At 44.0% G+C, this 23,611-nt stretch overlaps 1 protein-coding gene across 7 annotated transcripts in view; it reads left to right on the forward strand.

Annotated features, from left to right (window-relative positions):
• The first annotated feature begins 224 nt into the window (after positions 1-224).
• The window catches only part of epha4l (eph receptor A4, like), a 53,985-nt gene continuing 30,598 nt past the window's right edge, over positions 225-23,611 (forward strand). For 4 of the 7 annotated variants that reach the window (XM_038692984.1, XM_038692986.1, XM_038692987.1 and 1 more), the window contains exons 1-4: positions 226-413; positions 2,064-2,131; positions 4,647-5,310; positions 22,817-22,972. In XM_038692984.1, coding sequence (XP_038548912.1) covers positions 317-413; positions 2,064-2,131; positions 4,647-5,310; positions 22,817-22,972 — 985 coding nt within the window. In that variant the 5' untranslated portion in view covers positions 226-316. Of the gene's footprint in view, positions 414-2,063; positions 2,132-4,646; positions 5,311-22,816; positions 22,973-23,611 lie in introns of all 7 variants that reach the window. The other 3 variants (XM_038692988.1, XM_038692990.1, XM_038692989.1) reach the window with 3 other exon arrangements.

Genomic DNA, 23,611 nt, shown 5'->3' on the forward strand with positions numbered 1-23,611 from the left:
CCACTGTTAAATGAGAAAGTGAGTTGTTTGTGATGTGCAGGGGGGGAGTTAATGATTATATTAGCCCCCCAACTCTCCACCACACACTATGTTTCCTATATGGATTGACGGGGTCCGCGTCAGAGCGCACAGAGTAGACCCGCCCCCTGGCATGGTGCGCTCCTTGCGTCTCTCTCCCTCTGTCCGCTTTAAATCCATATTCCACTGGGAAAGAGAGAGAGAGTGAGAGAGAGGGAGAGAGGGAGAGAGAGAGAAAAGGACCTGAGAGAAGAGCAACGAAAGAAAAAGAGGAGAGAAAAACAGAACACCGACACAAATGGCACTCATGGCAGGGATTTTGTTCACGGCCACCTTTCTTCTTTTTGGGATTTCTACATTTGTTTCGCCGGCACGGATATACCCCCCAAATGAAGGTAAGGTTGTTTGGAGAAAATAACTGCCGCGGACTTCTGACTTCATCCCCGCTCCGTGTCTGTGTGCGTTTGCGCTGCGGAGCTTTACTTCGTGGCCCCTAGTTACGAGAGTGTGGAACCACGATGAGTTTTAATGGCGAAAAACAGAGACGGTCACCTTTACGCAGCGACTTTTGCAGGGGTTTATGTGAACGGAACTGGAATGAGAAGTGGCTGCCCAAATTGCGCATCGGCTGTTTTGGTCTCGTCCGGGGACTTAGATCGTGCCAGCTGCCGAAAGCCTGAGAGTAGGAATACTTGTAGCACCCATACGCGCTGATCTCTCTGTTAAGGGAGAAGGTCAAGCCGACGTCTGCTCAAATAGAAGTTTAATGTTGCGTGGCATCCACCGAAACAGACGCGTCTTGTGGGCTACAACAGAAATTAAGTACCTTTACGAGTCAGGGGAGACTGGCAAATCCCACGGCACACATCGGACTGGCCAAGCAGCTCTTTATTTATCAGTTTCAGAATTGTTCAGAGTGATCGCTCCTGCTGTCGCAGTGTGTTTTTGGTGGATTGTGGGAAAACCAAATTCTAAAAGTGAAATTACACGCCGGATTAAACAATGGTTAACACTCATTAATAAAATGTCTTCCCTGATGCTCTACACGTTTACTGAAAAGCAATCAGTCATTAAACTGCAGGATGTTTAAATTGAGCACCGTGTGTCCTACACTAAAAACAAGAACTCAGAAGGTTGCGGGACGACAGTTGCCTGCTCGGGGTCCCGGGGTGCGGTGTATCCAGTTTCAAAATGTTAGGCCCAATACAGGCTATAGCCTACTTTCCAGTGCAGTACTTTCAAATACTTTATTGTATTTAAAACAACCCAATCGGATGCATGGAATCTGCCTCCTGCAAAATAATGTGTCTATTTCTGTCCGGCTCGACAATGATGCATCACGGTCACACTTAATACATATTAAACAAATGTTTCAGATTTAAAATGGATCAATCTGTATACCTAATTATTTATACAGTGGACTTACATAACGGGCTTATTTTATTAATTTATACTGAGCAGCAGATGAAGCATTTTGCGCACACCAATTCAAAACAACCCTAAAATAGATAGATAGATAAATAGATAGATAAATAGATAAATATAGACTTTTACATTTTTATATATTGTGTAAGACAGCCTGTCTTTCTGTCAGTGTTTTGTTCTTCATCGTTCATGCAGACGGCTCCCTAATAGATTCCAGTCACATCAAACATGCTTAAAGCCGTTGCTGAGCTAAATTATTAAATGCAATATTTAAGACACTGGGGAAATACATTTGTCACTTTTAGAAAATCTTTTTCTTGACGAAAATCAATTAACACGGCGTGCATTAACACAGCAGGGAATTACGCATAGCAAAACATTTACAGGTTTTCCATTTATAAGTCTCATTGGCCTACAGTCTATATTTTCTCTCTTTACTGACATTCATCCTGGGGTTATTTTTCAAGCTGATAAATCGCTTTAACAGGTGTTTCTATTCAATAAGCCTCTTTCTGAAAACCGAATCAATTTTTCTTCCTCAGTGGATTATAGATGCCAATGCTGATGTTGTATAGATGGACTGAGACTGCATGCTCACTTCTCCCATTCTTGTTTTCTAGTCACGTTATTGGACTCCAGATCTGTACAGGGGGAGCTGGGATGGGTCGCCAACCCGACAGAAGGAGGGGTAAGTTCAGAAAAGAAGTGTCCCCTTGTTAGGACGCATGGTCCCCTATTGAGCAAAAATAGAGAGATAATATCCATTATTGGCAGGGGCTCTGGAGTGGACGCCAAACAGATACACAGCCCTCTTTGATAAGATTTTGTCCTGGTGAGCCCTTTACGGGAATATCTTTGTTGATGATTTATTGAGCAGCTGTCTGCACTGTATGGATATTTGGCTCAGGGTGAGATCAAGGTATAATTTCCTGTATCTTACACAAAAATATGGGTAAATTAGAATTTGCCATTTTGTTGTATACAGAGACCCTCTGGAAAGACTCTCTGGAACACCCTCCAGGGCCCCATGGGGTCCCCAGAATCTACTTTGAGAACCATCAGTCTATAAGCACCCCCCTCATCCCCCAACCCCTTTCTCCTCGCTTCCCTTCTCTTGAACCACTCTGTAATGGTCAGATGCAGGGGCCGATACTGCAGCGGGCGTCAGGTTTCCTGAATAGACGTTGGATTGAATCGGTCTTTGTGGGGAAACTTTATATCCCTTTCCACCATTGAGTCGAAGGGAGGGAGAGAGAGAGGGACTTGGCAGCTGAGAGAGGGTCTTCTGGAATGGATGAATAAGGGGGAAAGTGCAGTGGGGTTCAGCTCTTGCCGCAGGACGACTGGATCTCACTATAAAGCAACGGGGAATAGGGCTGACCAAATGCAGGATCCCTCAGTCTAATTGGGATGTCTACAGTGGCTCTGATAAGAGAAAGAATAGGGGCTACACATGGGCCCACAGTGACATGCCATGCCTTAACCAAGTCTAAATTTGATCATGTAAAAAAGGCATTTAAACACTTTCTGTTTAAAAGTGAGTGGTGACCTAGATATAATTGTTTTATATAATAAAATAATTTATAATTGTTTACATTAAACAAATGACAGTGTTTTGTCAGTCAGCAGTCACTCCTCTATTTGTTCTACTTACAGACATTTGATGATGAGCACAAGTGGGCCTTTTAGTGTTTTATGAAAATTAATACAAATTAGAAACAGTCGTGTTAACTAATGAATACAAACCCAGGGGAACAGAATTTCACCTCGTGCAGCTGTTACCGGCTCTGCTCACCAGCTTTTCTCAATGAACTTGGCCGGTCCTGCTCAGGTCCTCTTCTCAGCCATTTTACCACAAAAAAAGTGATTGACAGGGTCCTGGCAGCCCCGGCAAGCCTGCATTCACCCTCTCATTATGACCAATTGGCCTTATTCTCCCTCTTCCCTGCTATCGGGGGAAAGGTGCGGCCTTATCTCAGCGCCGCTTGATTTCCACAACAAAAGGGGGGCTACAGGAAGAGAGCAGAGTGAAATGGAACAGCAGGGAATGATAGACAATTTCTCAAATCATACAGCCGCAGCTACAGTATGTTTGGCATTATCCCACCCTCCTACAGGGATATAAGGCTTTAAACCAGATTGTTTATGATAAGGCGTCAAATAAAATCTGGCGGCATAACCCATATCTTCCACTGTCCCATTATGACTATTTTTTGTGTCATTTTATAAATGGTTGGAATTATGGCAGCCAAAGGCCTGTCTGCTCTTGTTTACAGCCCAGCTCTGTCAAAGACTCTATTTAAAACGCATGGTGAAAAAGCCTCTCAAGACATGCTCGTATTTGCTCAACAGTGATCTTTCGAGAGGGGAACTTTATCATAAGTAAAACAAACATTCCCTCCCGGCAAAAAAAAAGCCAGTCCATGAAGGATAACGTAATCCATGCACTTCATGTCAGCGTCTCCCGCTCTCTTCTGTGAGTTCATATTAACAACAGCGGAGAACATGTGTGCCTGCGTCTCCCAGTCCCCAACATGTTCGCAGATGTAAAGCAGGCACACATTTGATCATTAGCGTTGATTCAGAAACCTTTTTTTGTATCCACGTATTTCCCCTGCTTTCGTTCTTTCCTCTTTCTTGTCTGATAACCTAAACCGTACAGGTCTCTAAGTGTGTAAGTGTGTGTGTAAAAAGGATTTTGTATACCACTCCCCAAGTAACTGAACTGTAGGCATTACTGAGGCATAGAACTAATTATAAATTTCTTCTCTCACAGATGAGGAGAAGCTATGAATATTAATATCTTTATAATTCTATATTAGGACCTAACAACTCTATTAGGTGCCATTCATAAAATATGCATTAAGTTTAGCCATCAATTAATTGCTCTGCTGAGACTCAAATATTGACTAATCTTTTTCGTGTGCTCTTTTGCACAGTTTCTCTCATTGTCGGCATAGACTGGCTGTCATGTGTGTTTACTTACGTAGGCCATTTGAATTAAGAGAGTATTTCATTGTGTTATTTTTCAGATTTTCTTAATCTTTAACAATCCTGCCCTGACATTATTAGAGCATTTTCCTACTGATTGGAATTTTCTTAAAATATGGTTTGGAATTCAGCATAAGTGATTCAGTTACAGGCTGCATATTGAGGTTTAAGGATATCGTTGTAACATTTTTAATGTTGTGTCCTTTCCCCAGTGGGAGGAAGTGAGTATTATGGATGAAAAGAACATTCCCATCCGGACGTACCAGGTGTGTAACGTCATGGAGCCAAACCAAAACAACTGGCTCCGCACTGACTGGATCCCCCGAGGCGGCGCCCAGCGTGTCTACATTGAGATCAAGTTCACCCTCCGAGACTGCAACAGCCTCCCGGGGGTCATGGGAACCTGCAAGGAAACCTTCAATCTTTACTACTATGAGTCCAACAATGACAAGGAGCGCTACATCCGTGAGAACCAGTTCGGCAAAATCGATACCATCGCCGCAGACGAGAGCTTCACTCAGGTGGACATCGGCGATCGCATCATGAAGCTGAACACAGAGGTGCGAGATGTGGGTGCCTTGACCCGGAAGGGCTTCTATTTAGCCTTTCAGGATGTTGGAGCATGCATTGCGCTTGTGTCCGTCAGGGTCTTCTACAAGAAATGTCCTTTAGCGGTGCGTAACTTGGCACAGTTTCCCGATACCATCACTGGAGCCGATACATCCTCACTTGTGGAAGTTCGTGGCTCGTGCGTGGATAATTCAGAGGAGAAGGAGGTTCCTAAGATGTACTGCGGGGCGGATGGAGAGTGGCTGGTGCCCATTGGGAATTGCTTGTGTAACCCTGGATACGAGGAGCGCAATTCAGAATGCCAAGGTAAAGAACTGACATTGGTCTTGTGTTTTTTGGAGCTGACTTTTTGTAGTACTATTTATAGATCCCTCTCTCCCATCAAATCCTGCCAGTCCCCACAGTATCCTACCTCCTTAAATTCTCCCCATCCTCTTTCTCTTTGTCTTTATCCACCATGTTTTGTTCCCTTTGTCCTTCCCCCTCTCCCTCTGTTGACTCGCACTCTGTTGGATATTTTTTTCTCCTGCTGTCCCACTCTCTACAGTCTTCTTTCCAGTGTCTGGGTGGGTGATAGAAGCAATGATGATTGTAAATGGAGTAATTAGTGGGCCCACTGGGAGGTGTTGTGCAATAGGATGTATCCCAGGAGAATTGGTGATACCAGGAGAGGAGGGTCGAGCTCCAACTGGTTCGTACTGCCGCTGTGTCTTTCTACCCTATACGCTCTTTCTCTTATTCCCAATGGAGCCCGAAGCTGGGTAAAAGAGATAGACAGCTTTAGAAGAAGTGAAGGGGAGAGAAAGAGTTTATCATTCCAAGCAGGTATGAGAAGACTGAAAATACACAGCTGTGAGATGGGGTTGAAATAGTGCTATTTGGTAGGGGGGAATAGCCCTTTGTGGATGATTATTCTAGTTTCAGCTCACCGTGATCCTATACCAGGCTGTTTGATAAGGTTTTAAGGTCAGAGCAGAGTGCCTCCTTCCAGATTAAACAAAGTCAGGAACACGATAGAGCCCATTTAGAGTTAGGACAGACCTCCCAAAAGGTTTCTGAATTTTTGGTTTAAGACATTTACTTACTACACACAATAGATTGCAAGGTGCAACAGTGGGTATTTTTTTAATGATATAAATTATCAGAATTATTGTTAGACACACTTCAGTAGTCGCTGGATATTGATGGGGGAATGTCCCAACTAAATTCTATGCTCTTGATAGATTGTAGTATGGGACGGTATGCAGCACTGTATTGTGGATAGCATCAAGTAGTATTTAGCAGCTGTTTTGTGGATCACGTACAGCATTTTGCCAAGCTGATTGTCAGCTGGCCAGACGAGCGGATGCCAGTTCTGCCACTATGGTTTATTGGTGTACCCCCACCCGCCACCCACCACCATCACACACAAAACCACAGCAGTGAGGGGTCAAAGGCTGGGCACGGGTGATTAACAGGGGGACGGACCACTACACCTCACTTAATTTACGACGGAGCCTTTATCTTTAGGACTAATTGCATGACAAGCAGGTCTGGTGATTTAGGGGTACTGCAGGCAGCTTGGGGGCAGAAGGCTAAAGGGGTACAAGTGAGCTGGAGGGTTGAAGGAAGGAGGCCAGAAAGTAGTTAGTTACAGACTTTAGGTAAATCTCCCTTGGATTGGCTCTTTATCATGCAATTTACTATAATAACCTTGCTTGTTTCAAATCAGAGTAAGAACCCTGATCTCATCCCGTATTTTATAACTTTGCCTGCAACATTGAAATAGACTCCTTATCGCTCCTATTTTATTTCAGTTGAGATAATTAGCTGTTACTCTCCAAAGAAAGCAACAAAGGACTCAAATAATGCTGTCTCGTAGTGTCTGCCAGCTCTGAGCTGGCAGTATTGCATTTCAAGCCCATATATCCATTTAGTTCACATATCACTTCAACTACTTTAGTTTGTTTAATTTTACAGTGCCAACGCATCCACTCCATTCACATTTAGCTTCAATACACTGTTTAAAAAGTTTCTTAACATTTCACTTTCAATTGGGAACTGGATCACATGCATTGGGTATGACACGGAATGGCTACCCGAGGCTCCATTGTGGGTCAGCTCCAGTGTCTGAAGGGTTAAAGTGTACCAGTCGCTGTCAGTCTTCAAGTGCAGTAAGGAGCTGGTTAATATTCGCAAATGTGGCAGGCTCAATGAGAGAGGGTCTCCTCTCCTATGTGACCATGTTGACCAAGTGATATGGACAGGAGCTAGTTTTGGGGGAGGGAGGGTGGATATTACAGGAGAGTTGTGGTGTAATGTGTGTGTGTATGTTAAACATTTTTTTAATGACATTTTAAAAAGTTTTAACAAGTGTATGAGAGTGTGTCAGGCTATGCTCACACTATGTGGCTTGATTTGGTCTAAATCCTTTCCTATTAAAGTTTTTTTTTGTTGAACACAAGCCCAATTGTGTGTGTGTGTGTGTGTGTTCACATACTTGTGTGTCTGTGCTTGTCTTGTGTTCGTGTGGGGTTACAAGGGCACCTTGGCCCCTGGTTCCCAGCCCAGGATGAATGGGCGCTCCTCCATCATTGTTTGGGGCAGCAGTGGAGTTGACTGAGGTTCGTGATGTGTGGGGAGAAAGAGGTAGGGGGGGAGGAGGCTGACGGAGCACGCAGGAGTAGTATTCTCCACCCATGGCAGAGGTCAGGGGTCGTCCCCTTTCTGCATCCATCTTAATGCTGCATCTGACAGGGTTGTGAGTCCAGGATTGATTAAGACGTCAGGATTTTGACAGCTGTGGCAGTGGGGTGTGTATGTGTGTCGGTGCTTGAGGTGGGCCAAGGGCTGCCAGGATGTACACCCAGGTCCAAGTCAAGAGGGGCAACCAGGGCACTAAAGGCCGAGGGGCCCCTTGATCTAAGGAGAGGGGACTCTGTCTGTTTGCATTTGGGATCCTTTTCCCTGTTAACCCCCTCCCCCCACATGGGGGGAGTCCCCTCGCTCCTCATCTGGTGACGGGGTCCCCGCTGTTGGAGGGTGGGAGGGAGTGATTAGTGAGAACTACGTATGTCATTATGGAGAAATGATAATTACCATAACTGTTTCTTTTGTCGAGTAAGAGAAACTTTTGAACGACAGCGTGCTCTGGCAGCAAGAAAATATGCAAGTTTGTCTGACAACATTGTCTGAAAAACAACAATTTTTGAATACTTTACCTGTCATGTTTTCATTCATATTTAAATTTAGATTAATTGCAAACAGACTTTTGGACATTTGATCCTTTCACCTTTGTTCTGCTCCTATTTATTAAAAACACAAAATGTATCTCTATCTTTAGATCATTACTGCATTAAGGTAGCCCTTTGTGTGTGTTCCCTCAAAACCTGTTTGAATGTGTGTGTATGGTATGATGTCAGGGTGTGATCGTAGCATTTTCTCACCTGAGACTCCCCTCCTTCACCCTCTCTATTACCAGCAGTGTATGCTGAGCTGGAGACTCTCATTCACATTGGATTAAGAGTTTTTAGGGATGAAGTTTCTCTTCTGTGCTCCACTCATTGTGTGTGTGTGTGTGTGTGTGTGTGTGGATCTGGCTCTTACATTCTCTCTCTCCCTCTGTTGACAGCGTTAAATATGCGCTTGGGAGCATCATTCTAAATTCACCACGTAATTCTATTTAGCCTGCTGGTCCCCGATGGCTTTAAATACACAGACTCAGTCCCTTGCTCTTCCTCTCCCTCCCCTATTTTCCTCCTTCTCCTTCCTCTCGTCTGCATATACACAAATTAAGTATTTACATCTTGGCTGACTTGGTTGCTTGCTTGTTTTTTCTGTCTTTTGACTCTTCAGATTTCCTTTTTTCCTTTTTTCTCTTTTCATACATCTCTTTCTCCTTTTATCTCCCTCCATTTTTCTCCTGAGTTTCTGTTTTAAATTTTCACCCGTTCACACTTTCTTTTTTATCCTCCTCTCTTTTTGTCTCTCCCTCTGTCTGCTCTGGTCGTCGAGGTGGTTAGTGTTCGTCAGCCTGTCTCTGGTGGCGGCAGCAGGAAGTGGGCTGAATAATGAGATTACCTTCACTGTTGGGAGGGAGGCGGCTAGGAGCAGCACACAGAACACCATCACCCGTCATTGTTCCCACAAACACACGCAGACACACACAAGTGTGTGAAAGTGCACGCAATCTGAATAATAAAAATCCAGACACTTGCATGGAAAGTGACAGGAACCAATATGTGCATGTACATATCCACTTGTACAGCCATGCATGAAAACTAATACAAAAATCCAAGCACACATGCGTAAAAAAACGAAATGGTAAGTAATAGACTCAAGTGAACAGATACTTTCATAAACATGCATAACAGATGCACACACACAAGCTTTAGTATGCACACACAGACACACACTCTGAGCTGAGCAGAGCACAGCAGAATGGAGGTGAATGTACTCATCACTCTCTCTGCCACCAGAGAGGCTCATTTTGTGCTGCTGAATAGAGACGAGGAATCTATTACCAACTGAGAGCAGGATAGAACAACAGATACAGAAAGAGAGGGCAAAATGTCTCATGAGCAATTCTCCGCCACCCTCGCCTTCCTGCTGGAATAATTGCTTAAAGTATTTTTTTTAATATTTTCTCCTTGTTTGGCTCCTGAAATTATGAAAAAAAAGCCCCCTCAACACTCACGAATCCTCCCTTGACTGGATGTAGGAGGGAGGCGAGGGGGGCAGTGGTAATTCAGCCGTCATTAGCTGAGGTGCTGAAATGTTTTTCCTGCTTGGGCTGCCGTCCCGCCTCAGTGTTTGTTCCCTTTGCAACTCTCGACACTCATCACCCCTCTCTCTTTCTCCTGGCGGTGCCCTGTTTAGGGCAGGAAGCCACCGGTGATCGAGCATGACCCGGGGCTGATGGCTGTAGTGCTCCCACAGCGCCAGATACTCTGCAGTGTGTAGGGAGACACTGCCACGAATATCCAGCTTTAAGTCATTTATCTCCTTTTGAGTTTTAAAAGAAAGTTTCTTTTTAGAATTTTCTGGAGCAGTGTGCTTTATTTTGCATTGTTTCAAGGAACTGAGACTGATTTCAAGGAAGTGCCAGAAGCATGTCAAACGTCATTAAAAATGAGCTGAATTATTCCAGCCTCAATTATTGTGTGGAAAATAAAAATTAGTTTTTTGACAGCGGGAAACTGTCAGTGGCATGAGATCATTTCACTGGTTTAAGTTAACTGGCAACAAGTGTCATATAAATTCTTGAAATAGGCCTATATACATCATGAAATATAAATATAACTAAATTGGCATAAAATAAGCTGGCTATTGTTTTCCAAAATCCAAAGAAAGATCAGGCTGTGTGCCAGCCCTGTCTTACAAAGCAGATTTAGATTTTTAGTTTACATGAAGTTTATTGGAGAAAAACAAGACAAAAAGAAGCATACTGAAAGACTCTTGAATGCACAATGGAAATGAGAGAGCTAAAGTGCTGGGGAAAAAGACAACAAAACATTATTGGAACGTATAAGAGAGATATCTACAGAAACATCTTGGAGAAGAAAGTAAAAGTTAATATTAAATCTGTGAAATTCTTTTGTTCTGTTTCCAAATTCAAAACTTGTCTGTGTTCCACAGTTCCAGTCTGACTGCCATCCGTTGTTGCATGTCCTGTAATTTCATACACGTATCGGCAAAATGTCAACTTTTAATGAGCTACAGCCCTGTTTTTAGCTTTGTGATTATGCATTTTTCAGATAATCTCCTGGGTATGTAAATCATTTTCAATGCTTAAAGAAACATTTGGCCCTTATTGTGGTTTATTAATTTTTTTTAAATACTAGGTTTTCAGTGGGCAGCGAGGATGCCCTAGCTTCTAATGATTAGACCAAAGTGTATATTTAGTAGTCCATTATGATTAGGTAATGTGGAGGGAGGGCTGACCATGCTACATGACCTGTTAAAATGTTTGTTGTATTAGGGCTGCTAACATGGTTGTCAGCTGGCATAAGGAACATATAGCTGTGGAAGTGTCAAAAAGGGGTTTAAAAGGATGATAAAATTTCTCTTTCGCCTCTGCTCTCCGCTCCTCTCCTCTCTCATCTTTCTAAAAAGCATCCTCTCTTTGAAGCCTGCGATGGGAAGAGGGAGCGATTAAAGCAGTCAGCAAGCAAATTAGCATGTCAAAAGGCCCTGAATCAATACCCCAGCTCTCTACCAACACAGCCCTGCAGTCCTTTCACCCCCCTCTCCCTCTTTCCGTCCCTGCCATTCCCCCATTCCTCCGGCTGTTTCCCTTCTTCTTCCTCCATTTTCTCCTGCACTCCTGCACACTCTCCCTCTTGCTCTCTTGCCCCTCTCTTTCTCTTTCGCTCGCTTGAAAATTTTTGTTCTCCCTCTTCCTCCAAACCCCTGTCTTCTCCTCCAGCCGACAGATGAAGAGAAGAGGCAGAGTTTGTAAAGAGAGATGGACGGATGTATGGGCGGAGAAAGACGGATACAGGGAGAAGTGGACAGCGATCAAGTGGGCATGGGTGGACTGTTTCAGAAAGAGAGGTTATGAAAGAGAAACAGGGCCTCTGCCACAGCCTTTGTGCTGAAAGAGAGGGAGGACAGACCTCTCTCGCCAAGGAGCGCGGAGGAGATGGAGATGGGAGGGAGGCAGAGAGAGAAAAAGAGACAAAAAACATAGGGGGAAGTGAAGTGGAAGGAGATTTAGTTCCAGTCTGGCAACCGTGCTTTTTCTACACTTCATCCGTCGGTTCACCATTGCACCACAATCCCTTTGATCTGGGGCAATGTGTTACTGATAGCGAGGACTGGGTGTGTGCGTGGCCAGACAGAGAGTATGTGTGTGTCTGAACCATTATCTGTCCTATATTTATTCTGTGCATCTGTTGCAGCAGGCATATCACATGCTGTATCATAAACTTCTATTAACGTTCCAATCGCGTTGCGTGATCTGAGCCCAGAGACAAAGCAGCCCAGCAGCTCTTCAAACGGACGGCCAACTCTCCCTCAGTATCTGACAATGGGAGGCTGATTGCAAACACCTTGAAAATGTTTTATCGCTCCCCCTCTCTTTCCCCAGCTGATTTCTATCTTAAGCTCCCTCCATCCGGCGATAGTAGGTGGTCTTATCTTCTCTTACGTCGTCATCCTTTTTTTCAGGGAGCGCAGAGTTCAGTGGCCAAATCAAAGGCTGCTCCGTGGCAATCAGTTAGGGGTTATGACAAAAAGCCTTGCAATAAAGGGCTGCTCTGCAATCTGATGTGCCCTGAGACTGGACACAGTGCCCATTTTAATGAGCTGAGATCCCCTTTTTCTAATCACAGTGGTTGAGGAAATGACACACTGGCTCATTCTCCCTGGAAGAACTCACTGTGTGATTTGTATGTAGGAAGAAGTATGATGAACACAGGCACGTTGTTGCAAGGAAAGATAGTTTTATGGAGGTATTTTGGGTATCCAGGGTTTCGTGGTGAAAATCCTGTTCATTATCGACATAGTTTGGAGCACTTCCAAGGCTTGAATGGCCATAAAACTCTCCCGGATGAATCATCACAACAATAGATGAACAGCTGCATTAGAAAATAGCTGATTCGTTGATTACGAGTTGAAGGTACAAGCCTGTGCACGGAAAAACATAACCACAGTCAACTTCTAAAGTGTATTTAGGTTAGAAACATCCAATCACACAGTCTCTAATTCTGATACACGTGCCGCTAATGGTGAGCTGATTGATGGCTGTTGCCAGCTATGAGGTCACAGAGGTTGGGACCACTGCAATTATTTGTTTAAAAAATGTACATTGTTGTTACATTATGCGACACAATACTGTTGACTCTATTTTGTTTTCATGGTGAGATAGATGTAACCAGTTGTGCACAACCTACTGTACAAAAAGGCAACATTACTACAAGATCATTGGCTACTCCAAAAGTAGCCTTACACGAGGTTCATGGTGATGAGGGAGCAAAGTCAGTCTCTTCTGGGTCATTGAAATGTGTGGTTCATAGGAAATGTACAGGAAATGAGGCACAGAGGGATAGTTGTATGTCCGGTCCTTATTACCAAAATGTTTCAGTGACACCTCATTTATTCCTTTAATCCATTAATGAAAAATACTTCTTTTTATGTGATTGTAAGTAAGAATTACATTTACAGTATTTTACTTGTTTTACATGGTGATGATGATGATGTTAATTAGTGAGCGCTGGAGGTGCTTTTAGGACAGAGCTTCAGAGAGCTCAGAGTTTCCCCTTGCGTCCAGTCTTTACATGAGGCTAAGCTTATCAGCTCCTGGCTCTAGCTTCATATTTAGCATACAGACATGAGAGTAGGATCAAACCTCTCATGTAACTCTCGCCAAATAGAGAATCAGCATATTCCCCAAAATGCTAAACTCTCACACACATAAATGCACCTATCCTTGGTTTCAGCCCAGCAGTTTGAGATCAGGAGGCTGACCCCTTGCTGCGAATACATGTGTATCAAACACACCATGGGGTTGCCTATGAGGTGTAACCTCTCTGTGGGAGAGCTGAAATGTAATTTGGGGATGTGGAGGTCTTGCAGCATTGAGCTGCAGATGTCCAGCCAAAGGCAAAGGTGTGACCATGCTAGGGCACGTCTTTGGGATTAGAACCTTGATCCCCCCCTGATCCGCAGTGAGCGTCAAATACTGCTGGAAGCGGAAGAAGAAAAAAGACGCAATCCCTTGAAGGCTCACACTTTGGAGGAATGTTAAGGGAAGAAGAAAGAGGAGAGGAGAGAAAACAGAGAAAGACGGATAGGATAGAGACTGAGAGAAAGTGACTGAAATGAAATGGAAGCACATAGATATATCCAAGTAGAGCGTGAATGTGTGTGACAGAAGGAGAGTGTATAGAGTAAAGAAGAGAGAAAGATGAATTGACTCCTGTCTAGTGGCCCTGATAAATGGCTGGAGATGTGAAAGGTGAAGTGGGGGGTTATGGGTACAGACGGCGATCGCTCTTTGAACAAGCCTAGCGTGGTCGTGTCACAACCTCTGGCAGCTGCGGTTGATATTACTGTCAATTTCACTACCTGTGTAGGGTACCGTAGGGTCGTTTCACCTGACTTTGAAGTGTTTTCATCAGAACAACTTTAAACTGAAGAAAAAGTCTGATATAAAATGTTGATAGCACACTGTAGATTATCCAGAGGAATGGATAGTCTACAGAACTGACCTTTTAAGCTATTTAAATGGCAAAAATAGCTATGTGGATTGTTTGTGTTTGGAGTGTAAAGTTATAATATTGGCAGTGTTAAACAAGAGAATAAAGGAAGCCATGAACACATTTTTGGCAGCTCTGCAGGGCATCAGGTGCTACTCGAATCACCAACAAAGCTGCCAAGTGTGCATCACCTTAACTGGTGAAAGCAACCATACTGATAAGGAGGGATAACTATATATAAATAATAAGATAAGGCAGGAAGAGAGCAGTAGACATGAAAGAAGGCGAGAAGTCCAAGAAATACAAAACATACCCCAGAAACTCGACTCTGGCCCTCTTCCAGAGGTGCCCACACACTTACTTCAAAGTTCCCCGTGCATCTGAATCTCACGGCCCTTTGTTTGCCTCTTCCCATCATCACCATGCCTGTGTGTCTGTCCTCACATCAAAGCTAAAAGCTAAGACGTTAGCAGAGTAACTCTGTCTAAGCAGCAGCCATTAACCCCAAGCTCCTGTTACATACCCTGCAGCCCCCCTGCAAGGCCAGGTTCAACTAGCCTGGGGTTAGGGAGGGCAATGCACACACCCAACGGCAACGTTAGTGGACACACATATATGCTATTAACTTAGGAATGCACAGCCACATCATGCAAAGCCATACCGTGCGAACAGGAGCGGACACAGTTTCAAGCTGGAAGGGGTATCGCTTCCAAGACAGCAATGACCTCGATGCTGTTTTCAGAAAGAGAGGGAGAGAGAGGAAGGGAAAGTGGTCTGGAGAGAGTGAGGCCTGTGTGACACCTGGAGAGGTCAAAGGTTAAGGCAGTGACAGCCACAGTGGAGACCAGCAGACCATCATTGGGCTGACATGAGCTGTTGAAGAGCTAGTGACCCAGGAAAGTTTTTATGTACTCTGGACTGAGCGCAAACACACACACACACTGTGCATATGACTGCATGTATTCACACACACAATGCAGAGGCACGATGGTGTTCATAGTATTCTCAGGGACATACACCCTCACGCACACACACATGCACAATAGAAGGTTCTTTGAGGCCCCAGACAGGCTGTCGTCTCGTCTGGGAGCTACAAGTAGATTACCTAAACAAACAACCTAAAAATACCTTTCTTTTCACTCATAAGGCGAACCTTTCTAACCCCTCCTCATAACCCACCAAGCCGCTTCTGAGAAACTGACATGCAGGTCGGTGTTAAACATGCCCCCGAGAGCACAGACAACTAATGTAGGCAATTAAAGTTTTTGTATGCGTGTTTCTGCACAGTGTTGACACATGTGTGCACTCTGATTATATCACATGTGTGAGGTGTGTTTGAACATGTTGTGCTTTTTTATTTGATTTACTACAGGGATGTAGTAGAGCTTCCAAAACTCACTTTGATCAGCTTTGAAAGTTAATGTAAATATATTGTATGTATGCCACTTAAGAGTTACATCCATCCACTAAATAAGGCATGCTCTCTAATGCAACTGTTTTTTTTGTTCCTTGTCTTAAAAAAAATCCCCAACTTTAGGTGACTTTTTTGTTTCCAAAGTTATCTGGATAGTGGGCTATGTTATAGGGAAGTAATGGCTTATTTTCACTCCAAGGTATATGTGATATGGGTTTGTAGTAATGACATCATACTGCAATCATTTCCTATCACCACCTGAGGTCACACACCTGTGGAAAGCAGGTCAAAAAGGGAAACATTTAGAAGCGTTTTAGAGCTGGATAATAAACAGAATTTATGAAATTAAAGGCATAATGAATCAACCCGAATTTACTTGTATCTCAATTTTCAATAAATATTGATAAACTGACACCGAGCACCCAAGATCTCAGTATGGCGTAACGTGTAAAATATATATGCATAAAAATGTATGTATAAAAATAATGTAATTGTTTGGTGGCTCTAAAAACTTAATTAGATCTCCTTATTTGGAGCTGATTAATCAACAGACGGAAAAATGATCAGCAAATGGATGGAAAAAATGGATTCATTGTTCACATCAAGCTAATCTTGTATCACAATATCACATCTATTGATTTATTGCCCAACTCTAGAAAGTGTACATATGCTGTGCAAGCATAAATAAAAGTACAGTTAACACAAAATAATGTGACAAATCTATTGTATGCATTGCACTGTGGGGGATTTCAGTGATTTATTATGTATTGGTGCTACAGCGTGGCACGTGTTTACAAGTTTACACTTGTTTACAGAATTAGATATGAGGCCCCATTGAGACTGCTTCCCTATCGCTTCCTCTTCCACTTCACCTATTCTTAGTGTGTGTTTATGTGTGTTTTCCTCACACATCCTCCCTTTTCCTGCCCCATTCTCCTTGACTCACTGCAAGTAGAATAGTTTAGCTCTCCCGATTGTTTAGCGTTGTGAGCGTCCCCTCGCACAACATCATTAGCATACTCCCCCACCTCCCACCCCAATTGAACTGAAATGCAGTTCTGCGTGCTAGATGCACTGCCTGCTCACACACACAAACACGCCGATGCACACACATGTCCAACATGTGACTCGAGCCTCTGTAGACCTTGGGGAGATTGGATCAAGACAATACCTTGACTGAGTTTGTTTACCTCCCATTATCCCTGCTGCACTCATGTCCCTGTGCTTACCCTGCACACACCAAGCCTGTTTGGTGGATGTGTGTGTGTCTTTGTCTGTGTTCGCATGTGTGCATGGTATTGCAAAGTGCATCTGTGTTGTCCAGAGGGCCTTTGAAGGGCTTTGTGTGCATACCTGAGAGCGTGCAGGTGTGCAGAGGTTTGTAGGCCTCTGTTTGTGTATATATCTCTGTCTTGTTTGCCTTGAATTATTGTCCATTACCCACCTGCTGTGCAAATCTTAGGTTACAAAAGGTCCTTAGTGGGTTGGCGCTAAGCCAAGCTTTGGGTGGTGCCACCCTTGCTGACCTGGCATGGGTGCAAAAGTGGAATCTGAGTAGCCCCCACCCATTGTAGCCAAGTCAAACAGTATTTCACCAAACAAAGATGGATCTGTTTGCTGACGGTACTTCTCCCTGTTCTGTCCATCCCTTTAGTTTTTTTTTAGCTTCTCATTCTTTTCCTTACATTCACCTTCAGTACCCTGGTCTCATTTTTTAAGGAGTGGTCTTGTTCAAGTGGCTGGTTGAAATGCTAGAGATTGTTGCGATATAACCATTGTACTAATATTCCTTCTTAAGGCCAGGAATTAGGTAGGAAGTTGAGGCCTACGTGTCAATAAGAACGCAGAGACCTTGGCTCACAGGAAGTCTCCAGAACAATATTTGAAGTTTTCCAGTTATGCAATCCAAACAGTAACAATATAGGTGGCACCACAGTATGCTCCTAACAAAAATGGCTCTATATTAGAGCAGGAAATGATTTGTTAGGCTTGTCTATTGAAAGAAACCTTGATATTATGCTAAAAACTGCTTCAGTAAGATTTTATACACGGTCAACACATTCATGGCAAGAAATGAATTATGAACACATATAATGCTGTGAATTAGCACATTTTAGGTGGCACTCTGGTGTTGAATTTGGTTGATCAAAAATGCAAGACATCAGCATAAAGGAACAGCTGGTTGTCCTCAAGTTTTTTGTTGGCTTTAGATTATTACTGTATGTAAGCACACTTTGCTCTCAGTGTCTACTTTTGTTGTAAATATAATTTTTACAGCATGTTTTGCTCATCTGCTTCTTTGGCTGGTGTCAGGTACAGACATTTTAATTAGGGCAGTGTCTTGGGTGGCTCCTGTGTGATGGATCGGAGCTGCTAAAAATACAGTTATAAATCATCCAGCATTTGACAGACAAACTGCTGGCAACTCTTGCACCCCCTGGCTCTGGCCACCGTCAGCAAAGCTGCAGTGATTGTCAGCAAGGTTGCCTTGTGTGTTATTAACATCGTTAGCCTCACTGGCTTTTGTTCTTAGCCTTCATTAACACCAGTAAGGATGTCAACCCAGATGTCACTACCTGACTTTTTTTCAGTTTTGCATTTTAAAGAATGGTACCACTAGTATGGGACCTTTTCCCCCTGGGTCAAGGTCAAGATGTGTGACTAGTGTATGTCATCAATCATGGTGATCAGTTTCGGTGGCCGTGTGTCCCTCATCCATCATGCTGATGGGTTTCGCTGGCCGTGTGGCTGCATGCTGCCGTCAGGGCCGGAGGTAATTAATAACCCCAGTGACGGAATTAATGAGTTAACCTGCTCCACTCTCCTGCTGTTCCAGTGACAGATGCTAATGGTCAGCAGCTAGTTATCCATGCTAAAATGCCAGTGGCTCAGGTGTATATTGATGTGGATGGTCTTTTATAATCTATATGCGTGTCTGGGTGGGAATGGAAATATATACATCCAGGACTTTTTTTTAATCCAGCCTGGGACTGTAGCCAGGGGGTAAACAAAGCACTCTTGGAATAGTAATCCTTTTTAGCAGGAGTCTCACCTGAGCAACGAACTGCTTTCCACAGGGAGAAAAAGAGAAAAAAAGAGATAGAAGAGACACAAAGGCAGAGGGATATATCAGAAAGGCAGGTTGAATAGAGATCTTTGGCTCCTCAAGGTGCAGGAGAAGGAGAGACTCTCCTTGCCCTCAGGTCCTGAAAGCTGATCGCTTCGTTTTTTGAAAGAGCGGCTTTGTGAGCATTACTGCTCCTCTGAAGAGCGCTCGCTGTCTGTTATGACTAAAAAAGAGTGACCGAGTGAGTTTTCATCACCCAAAGAAGATAAAGTGCCGCCTTGAATGAAGGGAAAATGATGCAGTTTGAACTTAATTCTCCTTTTTTGATTATAAAAAAGGCAATTGTTCTGCCTGGGCAGGCCTAGTTATTGTGTGCCGTGTGCTGGGTGTTATATTCCTGGGGTTTTTGGACGGCTATTGTAGCGCAAGTTTGCGCTCATGCTTTCAGTCCCCAGTGTATTGGAGACTTTGTTGTGTAGGCTGCAGAATAGCTTGCCTATCAGGCTTTGCATACAGGTCACTCAAGGTGGGATGCAGTGGGTGAGTGTGTGGGTAGATGTGGTTTTATTCGGCTGCAGTGTGGGGAGCGTCCACGGTTTTTCAAAGCCTGGTGTGTAGGTTGTTGCTACTCAGAGGAAAACTTATCTGGGTTTTAGTTGGCTCGCGTGTGTGTAGCTAACATTGTATCATTAGCTTTTGTGCACCTCTATTTTTTGCGCACGGCTGCGTGGACGGTTTTGTCTTGAACAGAAGTTGCCGTTTTCCCCTCCCCTCAGGCAGTACAACCAATTCAGCCAGCAGAATCTCCACACACGGACAAAACTACTCATTAACTCCCACATCCCTCTCCCTACACCCTCGCTGCCCCCGTTCCTCCAAACGTGCTTTAGCTTAGAGACAACAGGGATGGGGATGGGGCGGGGGAAAGACTGACAAAAGGGAAAAAAGACTAAAGCCAGAGAAGAGGATTGAATGAGTGAAAGAGCTGCTGGGGGAGAAAAGGGGGAAGAATGTGATGTCCTGGTCTATGAGGGATTCCATTTTTTGCCTTTCCAGAATAGAACAGTAAGTCACCAGTCTCTTTGTCTGCCTTTGATCTCTCAGCTCAGGGATTTGGCACCTGACAAACCCCTCTCTGTCTGAAAGGAGGCCTGCCGAGAGAAAGCCTAGGAGAGTGGGAGAGCGAGATAGAGGGCGAATGAGAGTGAGGAAAAATAATATAGGAGAGTTGGAGAGCGACGGGGCGAAAAAGGAGACAGTATAAAAAAATGGTGTGGAAAAATTGGGTTAGACTTTTGAGAGCTGTATGAGAGGATATGATGAGGGCTTCTCAGCTCAAATCCCATAAAAAACTAAACGCATGTGTGTTCATGTGTGTCTGTATTTGCGCCTATGTGTGGGTTTGCCAGGGCTGGCCCGGACAGTGATAAATCCAGCGAGTCTTAAGGGAGATTCCTCTCTGAAGCCACGGTCTCTTGGACCACCCACTACTGCGGTCTCTTCCCTCACACACATACTGACACTCTTAATAGGAAGCAAATTCCCCAGCTTTACTTGGATATCGACCTCTCTTTTTTCCCTCTACTGTTCCTTTCTGCAGGGCAGTCGCTGCTATAAACAAGCCCTCATATGTTGACATCACATATTCAAACACCGTTTCTGAAATGCAGAGATTCAAACCGCATATGAAGATGCCAGAGGATGACTATGGCAAACACAGATTTGGAGTTGGGCAAAGAATTCTGGGACAGCCTGTTGGGACTCTGGGGTCAGCCTGGGACAGCTTAATAATTGATGAGTGAAAAACTCATCAACCGTGCACAGTTTGAGGTAGCCTGCTCTTAGACTGTGTCTCTTTAAAGAGGCTCAGACCCAAAGGCTGTGAAGCATGGGACTCAATTAACTCTCCCTCCAGCTTTTAGCATAGGGGCATCATCTCAAACAGCTGGTTGACCCCACTCTCAACTCTGGACACTTTCCTGGTCAGCGCACATGTACAAACCCTAACAGCAACTTTGTGTTTTGTCACCTGAAGCGGTCACAGCCTCTTAAACAATACCCACAAATCCCAGTGTCCCTCTGTCTCTAGTGATCCGACTGGATGTTGAAAGATTGCTTTAAAGATAGAGAGATAACACAAAGCCCATCCCAACTAATCTCCCCTTTTTTTGAAGAAAAGAAACGGAGGCTTCACGCACCCCTGCAGGCTACAATCAAAGGGACCCTTAGCTTAGCGTTAGCGAGTGAAGCGGCAGGGATTTAGCCCTGATTGACTGAGTGGGAACGGGCAAAGAATGACTCAGCAGGTAGCAGCTAGCCTGGCTCGGTTAATGCCACGCCAGGCTAATCCAGCTGCTAGAGAAGTGCGGCTGCGGGGCAAAGAGCCTGACTTTATTACGCCTCCAAGAGAGGGATTTCCCTGTATTTTAGGGGGTTTGTGGATTTCGTTTTCTGTTTGTATGTGTGAGCATGTTGGGTGATTGGTGGAATGCGTGTTTTTGTTGGAGTACAGATCTTCTCTTCACTGTGGTGTGTTTGGATAAGCACTGATTTGATTTCTAGTGCGGTGAACACATGTGGGAGTTTGTTTATGTGACTGTTGTGTGTAGGATCCACTGATGGATTTATGACTATGGCATTTAATTCCCTGCATTTTAACTGTGCTTTTAGGTCTGGGTTGTGTATGTGCTTATGAAGACAGGAAGACTACATGTGTGTGTACAAGTGGGATCACTTTACCCCTTCAGACTATAAGTGTGTAATTATCTGATTTACATTGGTATGGATTTACCCATCTGTCTCCAATGGGTCTTTTAACATCATAACAAGACAGACAGACACACATACACACACATTCACACACACCGCCCACTCTACCAAAACCTAAGCCACCGACCCTCCGGCCTCAATACCATTTGTCGCCCACTGCCAAGCACACAGCAGCCTTATTGATTGACAGGTTATTTGGTCCAATCGGTGTCGCGACTGTCTGCACCGCACCTCTCAGAGAATTGTTCTTTTGTCCTGCTCTTCTGGTTCAATGCTCAGAGGGTGAAATATAACCCTGCTAGGTTTCCCCGGCCATTATAGAAACGGGTAGATGAGGAAGAAACTCTTGAAACACGACCCCTCCAATCAAACTGTCACTCAAAAGAAAATCGAGCACTGTCGCCAAATGCAGGAAAAGTGTCACTTGGGTTACCACTTAAGACTGAGGTGTGGGTGTAGGTGTGGGTGTGTTAGGCACCACAGAGAGAAAACAGCCTTGTGAGAGTGACAGAGCACCTGGAGTGCCAAGTGTGGTGGCATTTGTTTGTTAAATGGTCTGAAACGCCAATGGCTTTGGTTTCACAGTGACTCCAAGTCTTGCCAATAGAGCATAGCTTAAACTTGTGAAAAAGACAAGATGTAGTTATTTGATCTTTTCTCTTGTGTGGAAATAGCACCCTTTACTCCTGTTCTGCTGTTTTTGATAATAGAATGCAGGTTCGTGAGAAAGGAGAAAGCGGAGAATGCACTAAAGATGGAAAATTAAGACAAAGTGAGGGAGGACTGGGGAGTGAAGTAGAGGCCTCTGGGCAACATATTGTTTTGTTGATGCAAATTGGGGGAAAATGGGCAAGATCACAGTTTTCCATTTGAAAACAGCAATTTGATATCAAGTACAATGCTATTGCAACACCACCTTTGTATCAAAACCTTAGACAGACACTTACATCAACTTCATTTGTGATACTTGTGCTGGATGCTTTTATTAGAGATGGAAATGTCTGTCTGACTAAAAACCTGCAAAACTAATGGCATTCCCGTCAGCCAGTGTTTTTTGTGGTAATAAGCAAATGTTAGCATGCTAACTGGCTAAACTAAGATGGTTAAAACTGTAAACATCACACCTGTTAAACATCAGCATTGTCTTTGTGAGCATGTTATCATGCTGATGTTAGCATTAAGCAAAAAGCACCGGTATGCCTACGTATAGCCTTGCAGAACCGTTAGCATAGCTGTAGACTTAGTCTTGTCTCTAGAACCTTTCTCTCTAGTTTAAAAGTCCTTTACATGATATACTTGTATGACAGGTTAAAGCAGTACCCAGCTGATGTTGGCATCACATCTAACCAAACTACCCTCCTCTGTGTCCTTGTTGTCTTTTAGCCTGTAAGATTGGTTACTACCGTGCTTTGGCCACTGATGGCTCCTGTTCCAAGTGTCCGCTCCAAAGCTACTCCGTCAGGGAGGGATCAACCTCCTGCGTCTGCGACAAGGGATACTTCCGCTCTGAAACGGACCCGGCATCCATGCACTGCACCCGTAAGTAGACCAACTTGCAACGCATACAGAACATTGTAATACACAATATGCAATATTTGACCAGTAAGCCATGACGGGCTGTGATTTACAATGATTTGTAAACAGCTTAAAATATCTTGCTAAGCAAGTGCTAGTAGCTCACTAATGTTGTGGAAAAGAAGACCTAACACATATACTGAGTGATTGCTTTTGCCTAAACATGGTCAGGGATTCTGTATCTCTCTCCCTCTCATGTAATGTCAGCCTGAATAACCCCCTCACACACCGAGAAAGTCTTTCTACACACACATAAAGCAGGCGGCTGCTGGTTTAATAGGTGTCTTTTGATTCCAGGTGGTACTTAGTGATCAGTCATGGTGACAGAGAACTAATGAGGGTATAAACCGCGGCATCGCAGACTCAGTCTTCCACAGAGAGACCACAAAACAGCAGAGGAAGGCGAGGACGATAGAGAAGGACAAATAGAGATAAAATGTTAGCGGAGATGCAGGGAGGTGACGAAAACAGTGGAAAAACAAGGGCAGATGGAAAACTGGAGATGTATGCAGAGAATGGTTATGATATTGTGATAGATTAAGGGGTTAAAATGCCACAGAGAAAGAAAAGGGAACCAAATACAGGAATGCATCGAGCTGAGGT

Source organism: Micropterus salmoides, unplaced genomic scaffold, assembly GCF_014851395.1.
Source record: "Micropterus salmoides isolate LMB-PRFRI ecotype aquatic unplaced genomic scaffold, ASM1485139v1 Ms_hic_scaffold_3, whole genome shotgun sequence".
Taxonomy (NCBI): domain Eukaryota; kingdom Metazoa; phylum Chordata; class Actinopteri; order Centrarchiformes; family Centrarchidae; genus Micropterus; species Micropterus salmoides.